At 40.4% G+C, this 11830-nt stretch overlaps 2 protein-coding genes across 3 annotated transcripts; both read right to left on the reverse strand.

Annotated features, from left to right (window-relative positions):
- Positions 1-1032: 1032 nt before the first annotated feature.
- dus4l (dihydrouridine synthase 4-like) lies at positions 1033-7592 on the reverse strand. The gene is made up of 13 exons (XM_079166478.1): positions 7264-7592; positions 6987-7108; positions 6736-6853; positions 6355-6477; positions 5827-6053; positions 5480-5739; positions 3883-4052; positions 3655-3755; positions 3273-3420; positions 3052-3187; positions 2617-2719; positions 2376-2476; positions 1033-2115 (listed from the first exon to the last, which is right to left on the reverse strand). The coding sequence occupies exons 1-13, from the start codon at positions 7353-7355 to the stop codon at positions 2080-2082; spliced, it is 1737 nt and encodes a 578-aa protein (XP_079022604.1). The 5' UTR covers positions 7356-7592; the 3' UTR covers positions 1033-2079.
- A 1348-nt stretch (positions 7593-8940) lies between these two features.
- Positions 8941-11819, reverse strand: rflnb (refilin B). 2 transcript variants are annotated; one of them, XM_079166637.1, is made up of 4 exons: positions 11556-11819; positions 11261-11460; positions 10757-10851; positions 8941-10479 (listed from the first exon to the last, which is right to left on the reverse strand). In XM_079166637.1, the coding sequence occupies exons 2-4, from the start codon at positions 11456-11458 to the stop codon at positions 10161-10163; spliced, it is 612 nt and encodes a 203-aa protein (XP_079022763.1). In that variant the 5' UTR covers positions 11459-11460; positions 11556-11819; the 3' UTR covers positions 8941-10160. The 2 variants fall into 2 exon arrangements, with proteins under 2 accessions (XP_079022763.1, XP_079022762.1); XM_079166636.1 differs by having other exon boundaries at positions 11261-11819.
- Positions 11820-11830: the final 11 nt, after the last annotated feature.

Consider the following 11830-nt stretch of genomic DNA (forward strand, 5'->3'; position numbering starts at 1 on the left):
TACTCAACAGTTACCTCTAAATCATGCGTCTCACACTTTGAACAGATATATGAACGCTGTTTCATTTTGCTTTCACTCATCTCAGTCTGAATGAAAGTCACTCGCTCAGAGAAATGTTTAATTTCTGACTGAGTTGTGTGTATTACTTTAAGCCCAAAGTCAGCTGTGATTGTATTGCAGTTTGTGTTGTGCACATTCTGGATCTGAACTTGTTCCTTTGGTACTCATACTAAAAATGGAAATTGTATTTAAGTGAGATTTGCTTACCTGTTTTGTCTAGTGGAGGCTGCTCCATTTTTGTATACTTTCAACCAGCATCAGCGCCAATTAACTCACAAATAAATCTGGTATTAATAAGGAAAAACACAGCGTATTCAACTTTGTCATGACACTGTTAAAATTGGACTAAATTTGCTGAAGGCTGAGGAGAACGCTTGCTCTTTGTTGTGCCATATGTTGTGCCTTGGAAAAGGCAGAATTTGTACTGTTTCAACATTGATAACAGACATCACCACAGGAAATGTGCATTTATGTTATTGATGTATATACGCTCTGTCGATATGTTTCACTGGTCAGTCTATTTTGAGGGCGTGTTTTTTTGTTTTGTGTTTGTATTTCTGAGTGTGCGTGAACCTACAAACAGGAAGATCATGGTCTATTCTCAGGTTTTTACTCTTTATTATATTCTCAAACAGCTTCATTCCATAAACAGAACCCATTTCCTTGAAACATGTCATAACTTCTGAAGCAAAAATAATCGACTAGCTACTGTAAGCATTTCTTTTGTCTTTTGTTGATTAAATCGTCTTTTCAATTCAGGTTTAGTTTCAGGCACAGACTCGGTGTAAAGGAAGGAACTCATTATCTCAATAATGTAAGGCATTTAACTTGCATTAACAAAATCAGAGTGTAAATAATTTTCTTGGATTATTTTTGTAAAATTTCAAAGAATATCTTAAATGTAATACAAAAATAAAGCTTAATATCCAATGAAATGATGTGTTTTGTGTTATTTATCCCAAACAAGGCGTGGCAAAGAGAAATTCTTTATTCAACAAATTGTACCTAAAAGGCACTTCTCTACGATTTCTCTCTTCAACAGAATACAACTTGAAAAAAGGTATTTTTGCAATTCTATCACCTGCAAAGTTACTTTGGTAAACCCAATAACCTATTCATTTATCAATAAAAAATTTGAAGCATCCGATGATTATAATCTCATCTCTTTCACAGTGATAAGGCTCCGTGTGAGTAACGGAAATACAACAAAAACCCTACAGCCCCGCTTCACTACAAATACAGTACAACACGCAGTGCAGCAAATATACAACAATCTGGACCGTAAAAGTTTGAAGTTAAGACATTTAAACCTTAAGTAAGATCTAAGTGGTTGAAACCAATATTCTATCCCCACAGATATTCAGTTGTATCTATATCCATCCTCAACATTTACAAGTTCAAGTTAAGGGGGGAACAAAAAAATAAAAATAAAACATATGTACCAGCTAAACATCATCAGCTGGAATACAACGAAAACGTGTGAAGTGCAACTGTATATGCCAACTACATTTGCACAGCCGTGCGAGCGCTGGCTGAATTTACATGCTTGGTAAGCTCAAAGTGGGTGCAGCAGGTGTCCCTGCTACACACAGAAATATGTATCAAAATACATTCATAGCCGTCACTGCTCCATCTTTTGACAAGTCTTGCGCTCTACGTAGCTGGCTAAAGCCAACGACAAACCATGAAGCAACACCCGTCCTTGCTGCATATTTCTTTTAACGGATCAACTACTGACTGAACTCTATCCAGTCTGCAAAGTCACACTGCAGCAGGCAGAAACAAGAAAAGCATCCAATATTACTCCTTCAATTAAAAAAAAACAACAACTCACCTCCATGCTTTAAAACCATTACGGATATCAGTCAGGCCATTATCTCAGGGGAGCCAATCGTGGCTTTACGATATGCTGTGTGACACAAGGTGCTATATGACGGTGAAGCACGTGTTGCAGTGGCTCTCTCGTGATTGGGCTAATTGTCTGCGTAAACACGTCACCCTTTAAGTTTCTTACAAGAACTAGTCGTCTTTTTTGTTTCCACTATCTTCGAGATTCTGAAAAGACAAAAAAATAAAATGACAGTTAATATGTTATATAAATATAGAAACAAAATATATTCCATTTATCTGATGTAAATCTAACTTTTATGTGTTTCTTTAGTTGAGATCCTGGAAATAAATTGGATTTGTTCTCGTCACTATGATTAATGTTATTTGTTTGATATAATATAGCATTTGAGTTGATGATGGCTTCTAGGAAACGTAAATTATTGAGGTAGTGTCCTTATCCTGCTGTGTTTAGGACTAAGCATCACCTGGAGCTCCTGATGTTCTTTCAGCAGTCGTTCATACTCCCTGGCGTAGCCATCCATCTGCTTCTTCATTGCATCTGCCTCTGAGTGGGAGTTCTTCAGTGCTGGAAAGGAAACACACACACACACACACACACATCAGCACAGGGCATTCACATTGGCTTTAGAAGTGAATAGTTTTAAAGTTTACAGTTGTATATAAAAATAACACTAACCCAAACATTACTTGTACATGTATACTAACCATCTCCTGAGGTCCTCAGTTCTTCACGCAGTTTCTCCACCTCTTCTCTCAACAGCGTCATGCCGTCTGCGGTAGCCTTATCCCCCTTCCCGTCCATCAGAGTCTGAAATACATCAAATAGAAATGAACCTCGAGTACATGGAATACAGCACTTTGTCATCTCTGTGTAACTCTAATGTAAAATGTTCAGTGTGTGTGTGTGTGTGTGTTCTCATCTAGAGGTGGTTAATGAGGCGGATCAAACCCAGTGTGAGGGATTGGTAGACAAATCGGTTCCAAATGTGCAAAGAAACAAGTTCACAGGCCACGTTGGGAAAACACTCAAAACTAACACTAAAGTCTGACCACCCATTGGCCTCTTACTACATATATGTATATTTTGCAGTTATAAACAGTGACAGCTTTGAGTCTTCGCCCAATCAATGTGAGGTCTACCTGTTTCAGCAGCTCATTGTCCTCTTTGCATTTCTTGGCAGCCTGGGTAGCGTTCTCAGCCTGCGCCTGAAGAGCAGCCGTAGAGCCAGACACCGATGCCAGTTGGTTAATCAAGGTGACCAATCGCTTCATGACCCTGCAAATAGAATAAAACAACAGGGGGATTGAGACACGCCTCTGATATGTCCTCTGGGTGTCAGTGTAAGGGAGCAAAGACTCACAGCCAGAGGAAGACAGCGAAGCCGGAGATGTAGAGGTTCCTCTGGGCTCTGAACAGCTTCATGTGCAGGTGATCAAACATGTTCGGTTGCAGCTTGACGTCTGTGCCGAGTTCTTTAGCTGAATATTTCCTCACCTCACGCACTGCATCTAAAGAAAAAGATGTAAGAAATAACCAAAATGTTACTCATTTTCTGCTATGTACCTAGTTTATGTTACAGCATTCAATAGTATGCCAAGATGCCCCAATTTACCCCCCAGCTGACTGTTGTTTTGAGACTAGACAGTACACAGAATATCAAGTGGTCCAACTTGAAATTACTCCCCACAGCATCTACAAGGATGTAAGAAAAAACAACCTGGCACTCTTTATGTTTCACTTACCAAGGAAGAGGACAATGAGTATTACGATCATTGTGACAAACACTTTGTTCCAGAACCTTGTCACACAGTTCCAGATCCTCAGCTGGAAAACACTCTGCCATCTGCAACCACACACAGACACAACATCACAATAATGTATAGGCAAGGCAGCATGTTCGAGTGTGTCAAGGACTCACTCACGATGCAACTCACGTACAAACCTGACCCACGCCTATGACTGTTACGTACCTCCTGGCAGAGATGAAGGGTAAACAGAGCATAACGATGACGCCCATCTCCACATAGAGAAAGAGAGCCACAACAGTCCATTGCAGCGTCATCTCAAGCGAGGGCCTCTGGCGATAACCTGACAAAGATAGACACAACACCAGTTCAGCACTGGGTTCTGACCAGCCTCTCTGACAAAACAGCGCCAACAAACTATCAAGAACATAAAGCTCGGTCAATGACGTTGGTACAGCGGCGAGCTTTAGCTAGCGTGCATTGCTTCTATTCCAACAATGCAGCCTCAGTTGAAAAACATGCTAACTTAAGCTCCTTATTAGCTCCGTTCAAAGTGCACATACCTTAACGTAAACTCGCAAAAGCTGCAGTTAACTCTGTCAAACGCACGTTATCGCTTAACGTTACTTTACATCCGTGTCACCACAAGCAATAGGTGACGACAAAAAAAGTGTGTTTATATGCTCATTAGGGATTAATACTGATAGCATGTGCTTTAAATTATGATTTCACTCTTTTCATCCCTTATCCATGTTCAAAATCATATATCCAATGCTCCATTAACACGAGCTAACAGCGCCTTAACTAAAAGCTAACTTAACGTCAAACTCCTGCGTGATTCAGAAATAGCTAACAGTTAGGTTGACGCTAACTAGCTAGCGTTACACATTTTAAAATGGCAATACGATAATGTCCGTGTTCAGGCATAAAGAGTCACAACTTACCAACAAATCACCAAAAATACGAACTTAAACAGAGCACGTTAAGAGAGAGTTAACTTTTGAAATCGATCACCAAAAAAGTTTTGTATGTCCGCGTCCCACTTCCTGTTCCTGTCGTTGGTTCCAGTCAGCTCATGGGAAGGACCTAGCTTCCGGTCCTATTTATTTTTCAAAATAAAACAAGTTTCAAGATGATCTTCTTTATTATAAAATAATGTTTCATGGGCTTATTGTCACACAAAAAATAATTTGACTGCGAAATACGTGGCTCGGTAATACCTTCAATGGATTAATTGTAATCACTTTGAAGGCAAAATTGCACTACTTCCGGTATATACCTTTTAAATACTCTGAATAATTAAAACCTAATAAACATTTAAATTGTGTTGTTTCTTTAAAAACAGTATTTATATAGATTATGCTGCTAAAATATCAACACAAAAGTAATCATCATCAATAAAGATCACAATTACATGAAAAATAATCATTGTACCAGTATCACCTTGTTCATTTTAGTCATTATTTAAATTATTTTTTTCTATCACTAGTTGTAATATCCTTTATATTTGATGATGACATAGAATATTGCACTGTATGAAATGTTCTTGTTGATAAAACTGATCCAAGTGGTAAATATTCAGTGAGAAGCAAAACAACTCAAGTTTCAGTATGTAGCTTACATGTACTCCTTACTGTGTAACACAATAATTAATAATCACTTTATATAATTAGATAAAAGATAATGAAAATACAGAAATAAAGAAGACGGACCGTGACAGTGACACACCTCTGTAGCTTTGCAGTTTTATTTGGCATAAAAATAAAACAAAGTTAAAAAAATGTTCAAATCTTAAAAATATCACATTTCAATATGCTTATGCTCCCAGATCACGCACTGGCCCGTATGTGTTCTCAAGGTAATCTATTACAGCTGAGGTACTGGATAGAGAATTAAAGACTTTTCTCTCAGGCTGGGAGCTAACCCTCTCCAGCATGTAGATAAGATGGTGGTGGAAGCAGGTGAATTGAGTGCCTTGCTCAATAGAGATGTCCACCCAGTCCCATATACACTCCAAAGGAGTGTTCTCATAGCCGGAGAACATGGCAGGGTTTGCAAGCAACCCCCGCGCAGCCATCACACCTAATGAGCAAATCCAAACAAAAAATAAATTAAAAAGGAATATTGTAGTTTTTTAATCCGTCATAAATTGGTTGAAAGCAAACCTACCATCGACACCAGTATGCTGGTGAGTGGACTCCACATCGCGGAGGTACTTTATGTCCCCATTGGCGATTACCGGGATGGATAGGCTGTCTTTGATTGTCTTGATGGCGTCATAGTGGACTGGCTGGTGGCGTTCTTCTGCTGTGCGGCCGTGGACCGTTATCCATGACACACCTGCTGATTCAGCCTTCTGGCACAGATCCACTGTCCGCCTCAGGTCATTGTGAATTCTGTGGGTGAAGTGAATTTCTCTTAATTGTTGTTATTGTTACGTGATGTTAACACAGCAGGGCACAGTTACACATAAACAATTGAGTTACATGTATTCCGACATGCAAAATGTACAATATATAATGTACCTTTTATAATGTACTTTTTTTTCAACTTGGATTTAATTTTTTATTATCTTGACCAAGAATATTGAGCTGGATATTTTAAGGTTGAAAATAAACTAGTCAGTGCTCTCTGGTGGACAAACTTTGTCATGTATAATCAAATGTAATGTCAAACTGGTTCATTGTTTTTTTTTACCTAATTTTGATGGACGCTGTATAGTTTGGATTGTCCACTTGATTTCTGACATGTCTGACCATGTCTTTCACAAGTTCAGGCTTGTTGATGAGGCATGCACCAAACCCGGCTGACATAGCCCATCTGAAAGCACAACAACAACAACAATAAATCAATAATCAAACAACCTAAAGAAAGATCTGCAAGCATGTTCAGTGGGCACAGGGTCTAGTAGATCTCTGTACAGGAATACAATACGGTGACATTTCATTAGTATTCAAAATACTAGTGATGAAGAAACATTCCGTTTTTATTGTTTTATTAGAAATTAATAATTCAAACAAACTGTTAGCTTTTGATCCCAAATCAAAATGCGGAAGTCAAGGCCTACTGTAACTGTACCTCTGTGGACAGCCACAGTTGAGGTCAACCCCATCTGAGAAAGGTGCGACCACACAGGCTGCATCAGCCAGAGTCTGGGCATCAGGGGCCGCAAACTGCACGATCAAGGGCCGGTCACCTGAGGAGGAAAAAGAAATTAACAACACATGCATCATGTGGAGGATAAGACATGTTTGTGTGAGGATGCTGTGCATTACAAGAGGTGGTTCACTGTAGTGTGTAGCTCTATTACAGCTCATGTTGTTACTCACTCTCATTGGTTGTGAATTCACTGTCCCTGGCTTTCACAGATCGCATGAAGTCAGAGGCAACTATCATTGGTGTGAAGCAGATATCACAGTCGTATTTCCTCACCAAGGACCTGAATGCAAGCCTACAGGGGAAAAAAAAGACTTGATTGAGCATAGTTTGCAGAAGATAAAGGATAACTGTACCTGCAGAATGTTTTGCTCCTTAGATTTTCACGTGGTTGGTACAGGAATAAAAACGAATAAATGCATTTACAGAAAGAACACAGACTCCACTTACTTTGAATATCGAACCATTGGCGCACATATTTTCAGGACCTTTCCCTTTTCAAACATATCCATGACACTGGTGTTTCCGTTGGAGGTCTTCATTCTTCAGCCCGGCTAACGTTAGCATAACAAGCTAACAAGCGACAGTAGTGTTTAAGGATGGATTCTGTCGTCTGACTTCTATTTCCTCGTTTCAAAGACGAGAGACAACCGGATATGCGCCATGAAACCCCCCACAGTCACATAAAGATGCGCACACACACACACATATATATATATATATTACGTTAGCTAGGTTTACTTTGTAACAATAATAAACAACGACGCTTTAGTCCACCATGCTGGTAACAAATGTGGGCGTGTTTACGACCTCTGAACCCAGAACACGTCATATAAGTGTTTGTGCTTGTATTTATTTTTTAAATTCTTAAATACCGATACACCAATGTAAACAGTTTAGGATGTACAATGTTGTCATTTTGTGTTTTAACATATATTGAATTAATTGAATTGTTCGATGTCACATACGTCATACGCATAAATGCAATGCTGCTTTCAGGTTCTGTGGGAACAATGTAGATCTTCAGCTGTCAAATCAAAGCAGATATCTCATTTAGTTTGTCTAATTAGAATAACTTGCTGAAAACGGGCCCATTGGACATACGAACGATTCCAATGTCCTCAAAAATAGCTTTTATTTTCAGACATTTTCAGATAACTAGCTATGAAGGCAACATACAAATAGACAAGCTGGAAAAACAGAATAAATCCCAATGTTCAGTACAAAGTTCTTTAACTTAAATATTAAAAACCGCCAATTCAAACTAATAAAATCAATTATTAGTGCAACAGTGGGTCTGTTGTGTTGTGAAAACAGACAAAAAAGAAAAATACACGTAAAAGATGACGCAAGAGGTTACCCAATACTTACTGTTCCTGCTCTCATCAGTCAGGATGGTGCAGGGATCTTCAGAGGAAACTCCCAAAAGGCTCATGGAACCTTGAATTTATGGAATAAGCATTAATCCTGCAGAATTTTTTTATTTATGTGACTGAAGACAATTAGTAAAGAACAAAATCAGCAGTCACAAGATAGAGCGTTACCATGTTTTATGTCATGTTTAACTTTGTATGTCGTTTGTGAAATAGGTAAAAAGCCAAAAGATGCTGCTGGCTGATATCAGAAGGGGCTTCCTTCTATATTCTCCTAGTAATTTACAGTGACTACTAGATACATTTCCCCAGATGACACATTTCCTAAAGACCGAGGCTGCATTTTTAATTGTGTTTTCTCTGTCCCAAAGACTGATTTATAGTGTAATTTTGATACTTGCTCAATTGCACGTTATTTTAATTCTCTTTTCTGTGTCTCCCTTGTGTAGCGCCAAGTCAACAGAAAATCTTTATAAATTTAAAATATATATTTATGATTTTGAAAATATGATTTGAAGCACAGAATCAACCTCGACCTGGAATTAAAGCAAGTTCCCTGTTGTACTTTCCCTCTCTGGCCACAAGAGGGCGATAAAGCAGCACCACGTCTAAATGGTACAATTCACCCTGAACAGATTAAGAGAACATCCATCTAGATTCTAAGACATCGAGGATTTGCCGACGTTTCAATTTATTAGCAAGGCATTTAATTTGTTGCATTCAATGCATCAGAAACCTCCACATGTTTCTCCTCTGAAGTAGAATGTGAATGAATTACTTGATAACCCCCAAAAAACATGTGAACAGTTTATTTCTTTACACGACACGGCATTCCCGTGGTCAAATTGCGTGACCATGTTTGTTATTTTGCAGGGCAAAATAACAAATAATTACCACTTTCTGCGGTCACATTTTGAAATGAACACAGAATACCTCTTAAAATATGAAATTGTTGAACTGATGAACATTTTATTGCAAACTTGCACTGAATAAGAGCCTATTATCAAAAAGGGCATCACAAAAAATAGCCCTTGCATGACTGGGGAGACCCATTAAGCAGCGGATAAAACCCTAGAACTCCAACAGAATAAATACAATTTCAATCCAAGCCAAGCCAAAGAAAGTGATGGCAGTGGAATGCAGCTTGTTATTTTCACTACGAAGCCAGTGAGTGATATCAAAAACAATATCCACTTTTCAGTAAACTCCACACTCGTGATGCATCTATGCTACCCATTTAATTAGTTTGTTTACGCTTACACATCCCAACAAAGACAAGCGTACTTAATTTACCAACATTTTCATAATACATTAAGAATCGCAGCCATAGACAGTGGTCAGAGCGAGAGAAGGCTTGGGAAGTGCTTAACTTGTGTCTGTCGTGCAGAAACACACAATACCCTGTGAACAAACAAAACACGTGTTTAGTATTTTCACCACATCCTTTGTACAGTGTGGAATAAAGTAGTGATTTCGTAGCATGCAGTCAAACTCAAGCACATTTACACATTTCATTTCCCCCGTCCTCTGCCTTACATACGAGTAGCTGTGAACCATATACTAAGATAGCAGTGTTTAAAGAAAGCTTCTCTACGATCGCCAACAAATCGCTTGGACTGAGACAGGCCTCATCGTTTGAATTTAAAACCAATCACTCTGCAACTTGAAGCATTTCATGAAAAATCCACTCCAACTGATAGATCATCCATTGTCAGGAATATAACCACGAAGAGATGGCACTGAATGGATATTTGATCCACTTCGTTCATGTCTTGTCATTTCTGATATCCATAACATCACAAGCGCTTCCTGTCCACAGCTTGGAATGGTACTTAAAAAAACAACAACAACAACAACAACAACAGGCTACACAACTGTACAAAGACAACACAGCAGGTCAAAGACAGCCAGCCTTGGGGGGGGAGGGGGGCTACAGTATAGGGGCTGTGTGTCTCCAGCCACCTGTCCCCTCCCTCACTGAGGTAGCTCTCTGCGACCGGCCGCCTCCAGCTCCACGCTGGAGATGAAACGTTTGGATAGCCGGTGGCAGTCGTAGCTCAGCTCTGTGGTGTAGAGGGCACTGGTTTTCTTGGGGTAGACAATGGTGGTGCTCTTGAAGCACTGTGGCCGATGGCGAGGCTGGAAATCCAGCTGTGTCTTGTAGCGGCGCCAGGTACTGTGGGGCACGGCAATAATGGTCTGCCTGCAGTGTTCAAGGCCCTGGCCCGTGGGCTGCAGGGCCACGCCCTGGATGAAGTGGCGGTCCGAGTCGTAGTGCACGGATGAGGTAAACCTGTGGAAGAGGGAAAGTGGAACGGTTTGAAAAAAAAAAAGAGAGGTAAACTAGTCTGCAGCCTCCTGCGCCAACTATCCATTACACTACAAAGCAATGTTTGTCCCAGTCCCACGTTTCTCTTGTCTCCTTATGTACACACTTTGCATTGGTTGGCCATCTTGGTGCATATTCAAATACAAATGCTACAGCCTGCATGTCCCCATGGCGTGTCCCTTTTGAGCACATCCTCCAGCGGGTCTAATGCTGCACAGAACAGGGCACAGCAAAAACCCACCTTATTTCCTTCGACGGTAACGGATCCAGTGCTATGCCTTCTCCATAGGACAGTGGGTGTAGCTGCTGGAACGAGCCAGAGGGTAAAACTGGAACCTGCAATGATAAAATCAGTCCCACAGTCAACACACAGGGAGACAATACTGCAACTCATGGGTCCAGCTCAGTGCTGGAGTGTATCTCTTCTTCTTCTTCTTCTTCTTCTCACAGGATGTCACAAGTGTTATTGTCAAGAACGTCCACAAACATTTGGTTTAAAACTACACAGTTAGCAACACAGTGGTGTTCAGAGGAAACAGCTATTCCAATGCAAGAAAACCTGCAATTTGTAGGAAAAACTAACACATAACATTTATCCTTTGGCTTGCAATATTAAGTTCCTAGAACATGCAACGTTAGTACAGCAATATACTATATATAAATGTGTGCATTTAGTGGTCGGTGGCCTGACTTTTAAAGGGAGCACATAAGATCACAGCGTTAGTCAGGTAGTAGTGTTACCAACCAAAGAGCCCCTTCCCTCGTCTTCAGACACCGGGCTCACGCCCCCGCGTTTGTCCGCGCACACCGGCAGCAGCCAGGCGCTGGGGCTCGGGCTCGGGGGCAACCCCGAGTCCGGGCTGTCAAGTCCTCTATCAGCCCTGCAGCTCATATCCAGTGGATCTCCTTCACATGCATTTGGCAAGTTCAACCTGCCAACCATTTCTAGTTTAAAAAAAAAAAAAAAAAAAGTTGCAAAAGTCCAGCGGATGAAACGCAGATTACGACAGAGAAATACTTCCAGATTGTAACTTCCTTACGAGTTGTTTTCGTCCTCGGGCTTTGTTGCAATCAACGTCCAAACGGGGGTGTTACTGCAAACCTCTTCCCGGGACAGGATGCACTGCCGTCCGGTGGAAATGTGATCAACTCGGCGGTAATTCAGTCCCCCACGCACCCCCCCAACTCACGCCAGACTTTACACAATACGACAATTAAAAGCGTTCCTTTGACATTAAACAATACCAAAGCACAACCCAACTCCGCAGTAAATGTGTTTGAAGAGATGGAAAAGTTCGTCCGCTGTTGAGCTGCG

The sequence above is a fragment of the Pholis gunnellus genome (assembly GCF_910591455.1).
Source record: "Pholis gunnellus genome assembly, chromosome: 9".
Lineage (NCBI taxonomy): Eukaryota > Metazoa > Chordata > Actinopteri > Perciformes > Pholidae > Pholis > Pholis gunnellus.

Excerpts from the sequence above, each read along its gene's own strand:
- dus4l (XM_079166478.1), bottom strand. The coding sequence starts at position 7,355 with ATGAAGACCTCCAACGGAAACACCAGTGTCATGGATATGTTTGAAAAG. Across the intron at positions 6,054-6,354 it reads ACAGCGTCCATCAAAATTAG|AATTCACAATGACCTGAGGC; the intron begins GTAAAAAAAAAC and ends CTTCACCCACAG. Across the intron at positions 5,740-5,826 it reads CCAGCATACTGGTGTCGATG|GTGTGATGGCTGCGCGGGGG; the intron begins GTAGGTTTGCTT and ends TTTGCTCATTAG.
- rflnb (XM_079166637.1), bottom strand. The coding sequence starts at position 11,458 with ATGGTTGGCAGGTTGAACTTGCCAAATGCATGTGAAGGAGATCCACTG. Across the intron at positions 10,852-11,260 it reads ACGAGGGAAGGGGCTCTTTG|GTTCCAGTTTTACCCTCTGG; the intron begins GTTGGTAACACT and ends TTATCATTGCAG. Across the intron at positions 10,480-10,756 it reads TTACCGTCGAAGGAAATAAG|GTTTACCTCATCCGTGCACT; the intron begins GTGGGTTTTTGC and ends CCTCTTCCACAG.